The sequence below is a fragment of the Drosophila takahashii genome, chromosome 2R (assembly GCF_030179915.1).
Source record: "Drosophila takahashii strain IR98-3 E-12201 chromosome 2R, DtakHiC1v2, whole genome shotgun sequence".
In the NCBI taxonomy this organism is placed as follows: domain Eukaryota; kingdom Metazoa; phylum Arthropoda; class Insecta; order Diptera; family Drosophilidae; genus Drosophila; species Drosophila takahashii.
Window position 1 is genome coordinate 21479863 of NC_091679.1, and position 16426 is coordinate 21496288.

General features: G+C 34.7%; 1 protein-coding gene across 2 annotated transcripts in view; it reads left to right on the forward strand.

Annotated features, from left to right (window-relative positions):
- LOC108068516 (putative inorganic phosphate cotransporter) overlaps window positions 1–15961 on the forward strand; it is a 60446-nt gene extending 44485 nt beyond the window's left edge. Inside the window, exon 5 of one of the 2 annotated variants that reach the window (XR_011418138.1) lies at window positions 15311–15329. Coding sequence is in view for 1 of the 2 variants with exons in the window: in XM_044392801.2 (XP_044248736.1) it covers window positions 15311–15571 (261 nt within the window). In the remaining variant the exon portion in view is untranslated. Of the gene's footprint in view, window positions 1–15310 lie in introns of both variants that reach the window. The other variant, XM_044392801.2, reaches the window with a different exon arrangement.
- The last annotated feature ends 465 nt before the right edge of the window (window positions 15962–16426 follow it).

Genomic DNA, 16426 nt, shown 5'->3' on the forward strand with positions numbered 1-16426 from the left:
AGGTGTTTTTATTTGATATCAGAAGTTTTTGTTTGTTTACATTTGCTCTCATAGGAGCTAATATATACATTTAAATTTAAATTGGTCAATCATAATTTTTAAACTATTGTATTTTAACAAATTAAGTTAAAAGGGCGTTGAAGTATTTCAAAATACCTTTTAATCGAGGTATAGCACATGTCTGTACCTTTAGTAGTGTAGAACTTACAAACTAACGAAATTTAGCTATTTTTAGCTTTTTCCCGCTAAAGTAGCGGATTTTTCCTAAAGTCGTAGAACAAAAGATTCCTATATGGAACTCTTAAGTGCAAATTTACTGATTCCATGACCCTAAAATACAGTTCGGATACCCTCCCACAAAATTCAATACTCAGGGAGCGTTAGTTGTTTTGAGCTGGCAAAAGTGGCTATTTTCGTTTCTGAATAACTTTTAAACGCGATTTTTTACATAAACATGATATATACCAAAATTTAAGGAATCTCAAGGGCTATACAGTTTAAAGTTGTAAGGAAAATCGTTAGAGCCGTTTTTGAGAAAATTAAAAAAAAGCTAAAAAAAAAGTTTTAACAAATTTTCTTTTGTTCATATCTTTTTAACTATTACATTTACACAAATTGCATATAAAAGGCGTTTATAGCATTTAAAAATACCTTTCAAACGAGATGCAGCACAAGTCTGTAGCTTTAGTAGTATAGAAGTTACGGCTTTCCGAATTTTAGCTATTTATAGCTGTTTTCCCGCTAAACTAGCGGGTTTTTCCAAAAGTGGTAGAACAACAGTTTTTAATATCGATGTGATGAACGTCATATCAAATTTTCAGAACTTAAAAAACATATTTTGGACAAGTGGACAAGTGGACAAGTGGACAAGTGGACAAACTGACAAACAGAATTAAATTTTCATTTTGGGAAGAAGAAGAAAATCTTATTTTGGCTATAACTTTTGAACGGAGAGTCGGATTTTGACAAATGACCCCTCATTCGACGGGTATTTTCAAAAGCAATACAACTAAAATATTGCGAGGGGGCATTTATCCCCACCGGCCCCAACAGCTCCAAATTTCGAAATTTTCACTTTTTCACTTTCACCGCTCTCTCTCCAAAGCCAATTGATTTTCTTAAAGTCTTGGTATGCAATCCTGTTAGTTTTCGCAATACCTTTCGATAGGTGTATTATTCATTATGATCGGACCATCACAGTAGATTTTCATTTCTTCGTGTATATATAGTAGTCGCCTTCGCACACTCTCCTGGTGCGCTTCGTCACTACATGGACTGCCGTCCATAGTGATTTCGACGATTTTCAAATTAACAATCCTCTCGGTAGTCACGTTTTCTCAGTTTGTGGCGGGTACATCAGTTTTCCATTAATGCCAAATTTTTTATTGTCAAAACTTGACTTTATTTTCCCATCTGCATATACACTCAAAATAAAGTTAACCCTAAAGTCAAGGAAATCGCCCTACTTTTGTCTTCAAGACAAGCTCGCCCTAAATTTTAGGGTCACATTTTTCTATATTTTTGATTTTTTTTGACGTCATATTTCTAAATTTTAGGGTAATTTTACTAAATTTAAGGGCAAAAATTTCTAAAAAGTAGGAAATTTTCCTAAAAAATAGAAATTAAAAACAAAACAAAAAAACATGTTCAATCATGATTTTTTTTTGAATATACGTTTATATTATGTACTCCTCCCTATATACATATGCAGGCGTTGTGAGTCTTGTATATTGTGAATGTTAAAGGTTATGTATTTATTATTATGTATTTGCGCTTGGATTTCTTATCTAACCAAAGCCAAATGTTGTTGTAAATGTGGACTACGGGACTGCGGAAGATTGGGAATGTAGAAATTATGATTAGTTAATATTTTATCTTCATGAAAAAAACTTACATTTTACTTGTCCGTCGGTGAGAATCGAACCCGGGTCACCCGCGCGAGGAGCGAAGGGCCTACATACTGGGCCATTGTAGCACTTAAATTTGCTGTGGCAAATCGAGCATTGTATGTAAAGGGTCAAGCGGAGAATACATTTGAATACTAATTGCATATTTTTAACCATTCGCGTTTTACTTATTTACATACATATATACTTATGTATATATTTATGCTATCGCAATTTATATTATGTGTAGTACATAGTAAATAGCTAAATATAAACCAAATTATTTTCGGTTTACCGCTTGCCATCAATAAAAAAAAGGAATAAAAAAAAGAGTAAAAAAACAAATTTTAAAAAAAAACTTAAAAAAAAAGGTAAAAAATAGTTTGCTCTGGGACTCGAACCAGGGTCGATTCGATTTCTAACCAAGCGCTTTAACCGTCTGCGCTACGAGTACAGCCGCCCGGCATCTGACAAGTTCTGGTATTGAACATTTTGGTGTGCCAGAGCATGTGAAAACAACTATTTCTATTTTTTAGATAAACTTTCTACTTTTTAGAAAATTTTTCTATTATTTAGGGTTAGCTTAATTTTAGGGTTAGGGCACTCATTTTTAGAAAAAGTGTTGCCAAAATATTTTATTATTTTCGTTTGCCTTTCTATTTTTCAGAAAATTATTTCTAATTTTAAGGGCATTTTTTCTAGATTTTAGGGTGATTTTAGTTCATGGTAACCATTTTCTACATTTAAGAAAAACTTCCTAGATTTGAGAAAAACTTTCTTGACTTAAGAAAAATTTCCTTAGATTTAGAAATAACTTTCTTGTATTTAGAAAAAATAAATATTTAGGGCGATTTTCTAAAATTTAGGGTTAAATTTATTTTGAGTGTATATCTTTCTCTAGTTTAAAGCAAACTGGTAATGAACGCTCATTTTTTCATCTTATTGAAGATCTCAAAAAATTAGAAGAAGGCATATATATTAATTCCGATAATAATATTCAAAAAGTTCATTTTGTTTTGGTTTTAGTAGTGGGTGACAATTTGGCAGTGAATAGCATTTTAGGATTTGTTCAATCATTCAATGCCAATCGATATTGCCGCGCTTGCAGACGAAAAAAAGAGGAAATGAGATTTGATGTAAAAGAAATTTCTGAAAGTTTAAGAAATAAAGTGAATTATGCTGCAGATTTGCGTTTAGATGATTTCAGAACCTCTGGCATAAGGAACGAATGTATTTTCAATGAGTTACGCCATTTTAATGTCATGGAAACCATTTCGTTCGACATAATGCATGATATATTTGAAGGCGTATGTTCTTATGACGTTTGCAACATATTGATTTCATTAATTAATGAAAAGACAATTTCTTTAGACACAATCAACAATAGAAAAGAAATGTTTTCTTATGGAGATTTAGAGTTTGGCAACATTTCTGTTTCATTGAATTTAGTACGACTAAAATCTTTCAATTTAAAAATGACTGCCAGTGAAACTATTTCTTTTGTATATTTTTTGCCATTATTGATTGGTGATTTAATCCCATTGGACAATAAATACTGGCAACTTTTTTTAATATTGTTGGATATAGTCGATTTCCTCCTAAAATCTTCATATTTAGAAAGGGATCTGGAAAGCCTAAATTTACTAGTTAAAAGTCATCATACAATGTATATAGAACTATTCGGCGCATTGAAACCAAAACACCATTTCCTCGTTCACTATGCTAGTGCGATAAAAAAATGTGGTCCATTGAAATACATTTGGAGCATGAGATTTGAGGGAAAGCATAGGGAGGCCAAAGCATACATGAATATAATAACATCTCGTAGAAATCCGCCTTTTTCTCTAACTATAAAAAATGGATTCAAATTTGCAAAATTTTTAATGGAACGTGAAATAGCGATAAAAGAATTTTATTGTAATGATAATATGGACATACGACATTTTTATGAAGACCTGAATAGTTTAAGTGATATTGATTTGGAAAACTGTAAAATTAGTAATGATTTAATATTTAAGGGCACACGGTACAAAGCAAATTATTACCTAGCAACAGATATACCATCTTTTGAATTTTATAAAATAAAACATTTAATAATAACTAAAAATAATAATGTATTTGTAGTTAGTAATCAAATTGAAATTATTTCTTATAATAGACATATTCGAGCATTTCAAGCTGGACAAATAACACAGGCCGACAAAATGTGACATGGGTCGGTGTCCAGGCCTGCCACCATTTTATTTCGGTAAATGAGGCTTTTCTAAGCATAAGTTGCCACTACGCCTATAGTCCATCAGCTCTGGTATTTGCGGTATCTTTAATTTAAGAAAATCACAAATTTTTTTCGTCTTTTGGGATATATCTTCAAGAGTGGTCAACCAATTTTGGTAATCTTTTCGGAATCAAATAGTTACTTGTCTCTTTTATACGGTCGTTTTGGAAAATTCAATCTCACTCAACCACAAGAGGAGGTGGGCGCATTCAAAATTTTAAAGTCACAGCAAAGTTTAAAAATCTTCATTTGTGAACAGCGTTTAAAAATTAAATAAAAATATTTTCTTCTACAATGCATTTTTGATCCAAAGATACCTTATGTCCTTAATTTTTAGGACACTCATCAGGTTTTTGTGAATTGTTTTGGAATTTTTAAAATTGTTTTTCTTCCTTCCTTTACAGTGACGACTCACAAACAGTGCCCAAACCTGTCACAATTTTAAATATCATAATTCTAAACGATCTAAGTAGTTTTGCTTTGAGTATAAGCACATGAGCGTAGCCTACTAATCTTTGGGGGCTGAAATGCTTGAAGTGTAATCGCTAGACATCGGATTTTAGGTTTTTTTTTGTTTGTGGTCTAAAAAATTTGAAATTTTTAAAATAGACTTATAAAAATACAGGCTTTCAGTAAATGGTGGCATATCAAAAATATGCCTTTTTTTAGGTCAAAGAAGGTTAAGGAATATGCTAAGACTATTTTAACCTATTTGAATAGGTCAAAAAAGGTCAAAAAAGGTTCGGTTTTATTTTTCGCTCATAGAATTGAAAAGATGGCTTCTTTTATTAATGACGAGTCAGTGGTTTATTTAAAAAAATTTTAAACGGAAACAAAGTATTACAAAAATTTTTATTGGCCCAAGGAGGTAAATTTTGTGTTTTTACATATAATTTTGGTTGTTTTTGTTTTGTTATTTGGGTAGAATTTAGATTTTATAAACTGTAAAGAGAAAGTTAGTTATAATTTTGTTTACAGTATATAATTATAAGTTTTTCCATGTTACTCGGAGTAAGTTTCTGCCTTTTTTCCGAATGTATTAATTTGTATGCTGAAAAACTCCGCTCTACGTCACATGATGTCAATGGTGAATTGGTATATTTAACGACATTTTCTTTTGTAATGTTGGGAACTGAGAATGTACAATTATTTATCGAAGTGTTAATGGATTCAATTAGGGTGAAATCTGGATTTCGATGTAACACTTTTCGAAATTTTTCTTGAATGTCCTTTCCAATTCTTCCTGGAACTTTTTGAAACAACATTTTAGCTTTTTCCACTATTTCCATCCCCTGTTTTAATGTCATCCCTGATTCCTCTAGAGCACTTATGTAATTTGGAAGTTTTTCAAAGTATTTCCTAATAAACATTAAATTTGATTGAAGGTCCGAATTTGTAAGCAACTCCCTGGTTACTTTTATCGAGTCCGCATCGTTTGGATCGAAAGACTCTAGAACCTGGGCCAAAATAAATTGTTAGGTATTTACATTGACTTGCTTTTGGAATGCTTACCGATTTTATTCCTGTAAAGTGGTTTGCGTGAAATATAACAGCTTCAATCCATGTTCCCCATCTCGTAACAACTGGCTCAGGTGGTAGCATTATATCCAGACTCTCACTGTACTTTTTCGATCGGGATGGTGATTTTAGAAATACTTTCTTAACACTCGACACAAACTTGTTCACATCTGGGAATTCCAATCGAACAGTTTCCGCGATTCGATGTAAAGCGTGGGCCAAACAAGTAATATGAATTATGTTTGGATAAAATATTTTAAGGTGCTGACCTGCCTTAATCATATATGCTGCAGCATCTGTCAATAACAGCATTACTTTGTTCTCCATTTCATTTGGCCAAAAACTGTTCAATGTACTATTTACAAATCTTGATATCGCCGAACTATCTACTTTTTGAATTTCCTTGCAAGCTTTTAGGTAAGGCGTAGTTCTTTCGTTTTCAGTTAGTGTTCCCACTATAAGATTTGCAATAAATCTTCCGGCTTTATCGGTTGTTTCATCTATAGAGATCCATATTTTATTGCTTCCTATGTGCTCTTTGATTTCATCCATTTTATGTTGGTAACACCTGTCCAAATAATTTTTTCTTATTGTGCTTTCGCTCGGAATGTTTTCTTTAGTGTATTTTTCTAAAAAGTTGTTAAATGTTGTGTTGCTAAGTGCATTAAATGGTATGTTAGCGGCTACCATTGCTTGGCACAGTTCAAACTGAAAATTGTCTTCCCCTTCGTGGTTGTCAAGTTTTTCAGTTTTCTTCTTATTATGAATATGTAAAATGGTTTGAATGTGTTGTTGTAATTGTGATTTCTTCACTACAGTAATCTTCGGGAGTGGAAAACATTTATATAAAAGCAAACAAGTAAAGAGAACTAAATACAAACACTTACATTTTTTTTACATGTTTCGCAATATATTTTTTCTTCCAATAGTACCAGCTTTTCCGTTGGAAATTCCTCCAACCATTTCAGGCGATTATCCTTTCTATTGGGATTCGGCATTTTTCGTTTAAATTATCAATCACAAGGCACACGACTATGAAATTATTTTGACTTTAACAGTATCAATTTCAGTTCGCCTACTTAAAGGCATATATTCAAAGCAAAAAAAGGTCAAAAAAGGTTGACATATTCCGAAATATGCTTTTAGGTGGAAGATATGTAAAAAGGTCAAATTTGCAAAAATATGCCGCCTTCAAAATGATCTACGTTACATGAAACAAATTTGTATGCAATCCAAAAAAATTTTGGACTGCTCGTTCAAAATATGTTTTTACCTAAAATCCGATGTCTAGTAATCGCCCTCCAGCTTTTAGCTTACGCCCATGTATAAATATTTTTAAAGCAAGGGTCACTTGTGCTCAAAAATAGTTATGAGTTACGTAAAATAGTGACAGGTTTGGGCACTGTTTGTGAATCGTCACTGTGAAGGAAGTAAGAAAAACAATTTTAAAAATTCCAAAACAATACACAAAAACCTGATGAGTGTCCTAAAAATTAGGGACATAAGGTGTCTTTGGATCAAAAATGCATTGTAGAAAAAAATATTTTTATTTAATTTTTAAACGCTGTTCACAAATAAAGATTTTTAAACTTTGCTGTGACTTTAAAATTTTAAATGCGCCCACCTTCTCTTGTGGTTCAGTTAGATTGAATTTTCCAAAACGACCGTATAAAAGAGACGTGCAACTATTTAATTCCGAAAAGATTACCAAAATTGGTTGACCACTCTTGAAGATATATCCCAAAAGACGAAGAAAATTTGTGATTTTCTTAAATTAAAGATACCGCAAATACCAGAGCTGATGGACTATAGGCGTAGTGGCAACTTATGCTTAGAAAAGCCTCATTTACCGAAATAAAATGATGGCAGGCCTGGACACCGACCCATGTTACATTTTGTCGGCCTGTGTAATTGATATATTAAATTTAAAACCACTAATCGATTTTGTAACACCACCCATACAATTATATCCACACAATAATAACATGTATTTTAGACTTAAGTATATATAATATCTAAATAAAAAATATAATAAAAAATATATGTTTTCAACAATTTTTATTGGGTTGGATTTTCCTTGGACGTGAATAAATAATATTAAAGCCTGGGTATTGGAATTTAAATAATCTCGGCCGGACTCAATTCAAGTACGTTTGGGATAAACATGATCTCGTTTTTCGGGATTGAAACTATCCCGGACGGGATTAAATGTAGTGCGTTTGGGATAAAAATTATCCCGTTTTTCGGGATTGAAACTATCCCGTTCGGGATTAAACTTAGTACGTTTGGGATAGAATCGAGCACGATTTTCGGGGTTGAATTAATCCCGGCCTACTCAATAACGATAAATTCAATCTATTTTGGCTTGCAAAACTACAGGATTACTTCAATCTTTTTTGGATCAATTTAAGCATATTCGGGCTTACCCTGTTTTCAATCCCGTTTCGCATTGATTCAATCCCGTTTGACTTGAATTTTTTTTTCAGTGTATACTATAGGTTTCCGAGTTTTGTTAAATTTAATCCGAAATAGGGCAAGGGCATACCAATCTAGATTTAGAAGGCTTTTAGTTTCTAAACGACTAAAGCTACTGACTGGTGTTATCCGCGTTAAAAAGATAATTTAATATGCAATTAAATTATTAGTATAACTATAATTAGTATAAACTAAATTAAAAAGGGACATTAACGTTTGGGTTTCCTCTTTTTCTAGAGAAACATGGTTGGGTGGGTTAAGATAACATATGGTGGCTAGCATTGACGCCACCCCCTTTCAATTCTTTGAAGATCGTACATATTAAATAACAACAGTTTACAAAGTAAAATCGACTTCTGCCTCCTCGAAGGCAACCATGGTTTTCGGTAAAGTACACCCCCCTGATTAATAAATGGGCACTTATAATACTATGCAACATCTAAAACTTACCTAGATGGATGCTATATTTTTGAATTCGTTACGAATTCGTTTTTCAAAAAGTTCCCCGACGCAAGGATTCTTAGCACAAGGACCTCAAAGTTCGAAAAAACGCCCTGTATTTCAAAAGCTTGTTGTTCTAGTTTATCTTCTTATGGTAATATTTAGGGTATTCACAAGACCTGGCAGGTGTGGCAAATGACAGATGTGGCAAGGTCTGCCAAACGGTTACATGAACTTCGCCACGATTGATATTAAAACAAGAGAGAACGCTATAGTCGGGTTGGTGTCCCGACTATCTAATACCCGTCACTCAGCTAAAGGAAGTGCGAACGCGGGTTGGTGTCCCGACTAATAATCGTAACTCAGCTAAAGGGAGTGCGAGGGAGATAGATATATGTAGATATTTTGATTGCGTATAACTTTTTAATGAATGGTCCGATTTGAAAAATGTCTTCTACATTTCGATAGGTATAAATATACACAACAAAATTGCATTTATACTTCTCGGAAATCTTTAAAGATGTGGGCGCAGGACCCATTTTAAAATCGTTAGTGGGCGATTGTGGGCGTTAGAGGGGGCGTGGCGCTCGGCTAAAATAAACTTGCGCTGCGTAGGAAGCCAAAGAATATGTGTGGAAAATCTCAACCTTCTAGCTTTTGTAGTTTCTGAGATCTCAGCGTTCATACAGACGGACAGACGGACAGACAGACAGACAGACAGACAGACAGACAGACAGACAGACAGACAGACAGACAGACAGACAGACAGACAGACAGACGGACAGACGGACATGGCTAGATCGACTCGGCTAGTGCCCCTGATCAAGAATATATATACTTTATGGGGTCGGAAACGCTTCCTTCTAGCTGTTACATACTTTTGCACGAATCTAATATACCCTTTTACTCTACGAGTAACGGGTATAAATATAAGCATAGGTCGACCTACGGCAGGTCTAGAATTTTTTATTTCATGTATTTTGGTGTTGGATATGCAAAATTTCCACTTGCCACATCTGCCATATGCCACACCTACCAGGATTGGTGAATACCCCAATTGTATTGATTAGAATTGTACTATTATAGCCTCTTCTTTGAAACGTTTGGGATTTTTGACGAATGTGAAACTCGTGTTCCCACAGAACTCCATCCACCATCTACCATTCAATAACAGCTGACTGAAGAGCAGTTGCCCAGCTCAACATTAACGAAGGGGGATTTCAACTCGGAAAAACCGTCGTAAAATTGCGTTCTCCTAATTATACCCGTTACTCGTAGAGTAAAAGGGTATACTAGATTCGTGCAAAAGTATGTAACAGCTAGAAGGAAGCGTTTCCGACCCCATAAAGTATATATATTCTTGATCAGGGTCACTAGCCGAGTCGATCTAGCCATGTCCGTCTGTCCGTCTGTCCGTCTGTCCGTCTGTCTGTCTGTCCGTCTGTATGAACGCTGAGATCTCAGAAACTACAAAAGCTAGAAGGTTGAGATTTCCCACACATATTCTTTGGCTTCCTACGCAGCGCAAGTTTATTTTAGCCGAGCGCCACGCCCCCTCTAACGCCCACAATCGCCCACTAACGATTTTAAAATGGGTCCTGCGCCCACGTCTTTAAAGATTTCCGAGAAGTATAAATGCAATTTTGTTGTGTATATTTATACCTATCGAAATGTTGAAGACATTGTTTTCAAATCGGACCATTCATTAAAAAGTTATACGCAATCAAAAATTATATATCTATCTCCCTCGCACTCCCTTTAGCTGAGTTACGATTATTAGTCGGGACACCAACCCGACACAGCGTTCGCACTCCCTTTAGCTGAGTGACGGGTATTAGATAGTCGGGACAACAACCCGACTATAGCGTTCTCTCTTGTTTTTTTTTTATTATAGGGAAAAAAAAATTTGAAAATCAAAAGTTGCACTGCTAACTTTATGCACATTGCTGAATGGGAAGCTGAAGTATCTAAATCAGCGGTCGGCAGCGTCCTATTAAGTGAGCATAGGGTTTTGTTCTGCCCAGCCGCTGCTCGCTCACGTACACTGTAGAACAACGGTCGGCACACACACATCGATGAGCTGCCCAGTGCAAATTACTCACACAAATATAAAACAAAATGTCAACGTATGTGTGTGCCGACCGCTGATCTAAATCCAAAAACTCTCTCGCTTTTATAGTTTCCGATACCTCAGCGTTACACGGACAGACAGATGGACAAACGGTAGTTTCAATCTAGCTTTAAAACTGTAGTCGCCACAAAGGCGCTTTGTTGAAAAAACGGTGCTTAGGGACCCCTAGAATGTGTAGGGTGAGTCCCAATTCTCTAGCTTTAAAATATTTTCAAGATCTCAATGTTCATAGTGATGCCGACCAAGAATATATATACTTTATAGGGTCGGAAACGCATCCTTTACCTGTTACATACAATAAACCATTTTGGGGCTGTCCATATATTACGTAATCACCTAGGGTGGGAGGGGGTCATTGATATGATTATGTTTGATTACATGGGGAGGGGGGGGGGTGTCTTGCGCAATGGTTACGTAATCATTTTATATGTATTTTTATACCCTTGCAGAGGGTATTATGATTTCAGTCAGAAGTTTGCAACGCAGTGAAGGAGACGTTTCCGACCCCATAAAGTATATATATTCTTGATCAGCATCACAAGACGAGTCGATCTAGCCATGTCCGTCTGTCCGTCCGTCTGTCCGTCCGTTTCTACGCAAACTAGTCTCTCAGTTTTTGAGCTATCGGGACGAAACTTTCGCAAAAGTCTTCTTTCTATTGCAGGTAGTATATATGTCGGAGCCGACCGGATCGGACAACTATATCTTATAGCTCCCATAGGAAGGATCGGAAGAAAAAAACTTTAAAAAATTCTAGCTTCGGTGTTTTTTGAAATATTACCTTCTACTTTTGGGGATGTTATTTTTTAAATATTTCTGAATTTCGAATTAATTATTAAAAAAATCGGACTACTATAACATATAGCTGCCATAGGAACGATCGGAAAATTAATGGAAAAGTAATAGGAAATAAATTCTAGCTTCTTTGGTTTTTATTGTATTATCTTCTACTCTAGGATATACCTATTTTTAAATATTTCAATTTTAATTTGATCAAAATCGGACGACTATATCATATAGCTGCCATAGGAACGATCGGAAAATTAATGAGAAATATTAGAAAATTGAACATTTTTGCGATTTGTTAATTAATAGGAATGATCTGCAAGGGTATATAAGCTTCGACTGGCCGAAGCTAGCTTCCTTTCTTGTTTTATTTAAAAACTTGTTTCCTTTAATTATATCTACAAACTTAGATAGTGGCTGGGCGGCGAAAAAAGAGAATGTTTAGTGGTTCAATCACACGAAGGATGCGAAGACCTGGAATGGCTAGACGAAGAGTATGTTGGAGATAATTTCAGCGTAGACGAACCGAATGTGTCATACCAAACTCCATTTATAAGCAATATTAAAGATTAGATTGCATCTCCGTTTGAATCCACAGATTAAAGCAAAAAAAAATTGTATTCATGGGATTACGTAATCATTTGGGGGTGTTGTTTATTGAAAGATTACTTTTGATCACCAGAAGGGGAGGGGGTCAAAAATCACCAAAAACGTGATTACGTAATAAGGTGCACGAAATAAGTAAGTAGGACAGCTTTGTTTGTAAGAAAACATAATAACATTTTATTGCAGCACCAATGGCTATTTTGGTAAGAGAATAAAAATATCACAACTCAAATAAAACTTATAAAAATATTTTTTAAAAAATAAAGAAAATTTTTTCAAACGAAATAACTAAATAGGACAAATCCAAAAAGTCCAAGCTAACGCTTATTAAACTGAATTTCTACATTTAGAACGTTAAATTTATTTTAAATGGAACATCCTTTATTGTTCAACACCTTTAGGATTCGTCCTGGCATGGAGTTAGTAAGGTTCTGTAGCATTTGGTCGTCTAATTTGTCCCACTCTTTTACAATGGCTTCTTTAAGCTCTTTCAGAGTTCCAAATTGTCTTCCATTGGCATAAACTCGTTGGAAAAGTATGCCCCAAAGGTTTTCTATAGGATTTAGGTCCGGACTCTTTGCTGGCCATTCCAAAAGTGGTATACCCGACGCGGCGAAAAAGGACTTTGTGAGCTTCGCACAGTGTATAGGGGCATTGTCTTGTTGAAAAGTCCACATATCTCCAAAATAGTCCTCTCCAAATGTTACCAAAACTGCACTCATAAAAATAATTTTCTACATTTTAGAAAATCGCCCTAAAAAATTTTTCGCATTTGAACTGAGAAAAATTTTCTATTTTTACGACAAATTTGCCATAAATTTAAGGCAGGTAACCATAAAAAAATATTTTTAGGGTTAATTTTTCTATTTTTCTAATATTTAGGGCGATTTTTTTCGGTTTGCTTCGTTTTGACCTTTTCTAAATCCAACGGCGAATTGCCCTAATTTTTTTTCTAAAATTTTTCTAAATACAAGGGCGGTTTGCCTTAAAAATCACTCCAAAAGTGATTCCAATTCGGTAGCCCAGCGGTCTAATCACTTGCGCTTTCAACTTTGCTATATGAGGACTAAGGTCGTGGGGTTGTGGGTTCGAACCCTGTGTGATTCAACTTGATTTTTATGTTTTTTTTTTTTTTGTAAACATTATAATACTGAGGACATTTTTTCGCCCGAATTTTAAATTAAAGTAGTCTTTAAACCTTAAAAACGTATGGGAGTTCTGAGTTAAAAGCATACTTTGTGTTTGCGGGCAAGAAAACGGGACTAATTGTCACAGTCGTCAGGAAAAAAATATACGGTTTAGTTGCCTTTAGTCATATTATAACGTAGACCTCAAGAAAATAAGATGTGTGCAGAGTTTGTTCGTCGTCTTGCGCGAGGGGTCTGTGGTGCAGCGGTAGGACGTTAGACTCTGAACCGAGAGGTCGTGGGTTCGATTCTCGCAATGACCAAAAAAAGTAAGTTGTTTTTTCTCCTCATATTTATTTCCCTAATTTATTTACAAACATGATTTTTCAGTTCTAACGGCTGTGCTGTATAGATCGGGCCCCCCTCTTAACGCGACTCCCATATAAGCTACACACCAATACAATAATATGAAACGGTGTCCTCCGCCGGTGTTGTTTAATTAAAGCAGTCCCAGTTCCCAGAATATAGACGATTAAAAAAAAAACATGCTTCCCAAATTCAGTTAAGCATGCTCAAACACGAATTTTTTTAATTTGTCTAATTTTTTAGGGCATTCGCCTATAAAAACAGAAAATTCGCCCTTAATTTTAGAAAAATACACCTTAAAATTAGGGCAAATCACCCTAAAAACAGGAAAATATTTCTTATTTCAAGAAAAATCACCCTAAATTAAACCAAATTTCCATCGGGATTTTTTAGAAAATTTTTCTAAATACACGGGCGAATCGCCAGCGGATACGATTTATGGGCGATTTTCTAAATCCACGGGCGAAAAGTCAGTTTTTTAGGGCGATTTAGGGTAAAAATTTCTATGAGTGTGTTTCCAATAACTCTACATAGGTTGCTGCATTCATTTTGTGTGTTACAAAACATATTGGAGACTTCCCATATTATCCAAACGCTGCCCAAATCATAAGAGAGCCTCCATGGAAGTTTCTTGCTAAGTGGACCTTTTTTGGACTCCGCTTATCGCGATAATAATATCGGTAACCATCAGGGCCATCTAAATTGAACTTTTTTTCATCACTAAAAATAATATTTTTCCACTCCGAGTCCAAAAATTTGTATTTATTGGCAAAGTTCAACCGTGCAGATTTGTGACTTGGCAGTAGCTCAGGTTTAAGCAGTTTTTTTTCATATGAAACGTTTTCAGAAGCTTTTAAAATTTGTTGAACTCGTCGCGTTGATATCGGGAGAGTCAACTGACTTCTGATTTGGGATGCACTGATATTTTCGTTGACAATTAGAAATGTAATTCTTCTTTTGTCTCGGTCATTAACTAAAGGGGGGCGACCAGTCCGTGGTTTTTTTCCATGGTTTTCAGGATCCTTAAGTAGTTTTTCCACCGTACACTTATTTCTTCCAACGTTTTCAGCAATTTTACGTATTGACATTCCGGTTTCTCGCAGTGCCAATATTTTTCCACGTTCTATATCGCTTAAATGGGTAACTCCCGGCATATCCTATTTTAAAAATGTATTAAACCTTATCCAATGTACTGATTTCTGATTTAACTCACTCTTTGGTGTATATTAAGTAAATTTAAATTTATTCAATCACATTTAACGTCGTCACCTTCAAGCAAAGCAAAGAAAAGTGATCTGTCCTACTTACTTATTTCGTTCGTAGAAGCGAACCTTGTGACTATAAATAAATCTAACGGGAAATCCTTGCGGTACTTTTTCAAAGTTCTTTGCTCGTAGTTCGCGCTTTTTGCTAGCGAAATATTAACGAAAAGAAAAAAGTGATTCATTAAATAATGTAAGTAATGTTATCAGACATATATTTGTCCTAATTACTTATTTCGCACACCTTATATGGACAGCCCCTTTACTGTCCGGTGGGACTAGCGCATTAAATTATAAGTATTACACTTGTAGCGGTAGGAAGAAGAACTAAATAAATAACGGGCACAAAAATCATGAAAACGCGAATTTATCCTCAATATTTAAGGTTTGCAGTGTTTAACATGAATGTAATGACTCATTATTTTTCCTTTTTTCAGGGTTCAAGAAGCCAGTGGCAGATCGTGTTTGCCATGACAGCCGTTGTTTTCTTCTTCGGCAACCTGGTGTACCTTATTTGGGGCACCACTGACCAGCAGGTCTGGGATGCCGAAGACTATCTGATGCACCGAGACCAAGAGAGCATACCAAATGGTCACCAAATGTATCTCAGGCCCAAGGCGGATACCGTGGTTAAAGAAGAAATAAAGACATTAGCGGCAGAAAACTCAACGACTGGCCACGAGACGTATGCGCAATGAGTGTGGAATGAAAGCTGATCTGTCCAGCACTGATTAAAGGCGTATTGGGCCGAGCGTTTGCCATTTTAATTAAAAATTCTTAAAACGTTTCGTCGCGTTCTTGTTTTTTAATTTCTTGTTTGTACGCATTTCTTTCACTGGCCGCGGAAATTTAATAGAAAATCCTTAGTATTTCTTTGAATGAATTCATTTTCTATTTCTGCCCGCATTTGCATGCGAACAGTACTGTAGCCGAATAGCGGAGAAGGACAAACCTACACTCAAAATTGTCCTAAACTAAGGATTTTTCAAAAATAATTTTAATATTTTTTCATTTTATTTTTAAGTTTAGATTTTTTTATTAAACAAATGCTACTACTGTAAATGTTTTATTACTATATACTAGAACATTTTTCCGACCTTAATTATTTTAATATTATTTTATTTTATTTTAATAAATAAATCGGGCCTTAGCCCGACAGAGGTCGCTTTCTGCCAAGTACATTTCTTTGATATTAGGGGAAAAGTTAATGTTCAATGAGCCTTTTGGTTTTAATTGTTATTTGGTCTAATTTCTTTAAAAATTTATGGGAAATAATTTAAGACGAACTAAAATTGATTAAATTAACATAAATAAATAGTTTTTAAAATTTTGGTGTGAGTATTATTGACTTATAAAAGTGACCCAACGAACAGAACTCTTTTTCAAAATGTCGTTTCTTGACACTTTTAAAAAAAATATATATTTTAGTTTTCCCTAACGAAAAAACAATTTTTTTTTTGGTTTTTTTAAAGCTAATAGACTAACTTTTCGATCAGTACCAAATACGTGAAGTTTCACAAGTGAATGTCGAAATGGCAGATTAAAAACAAAAA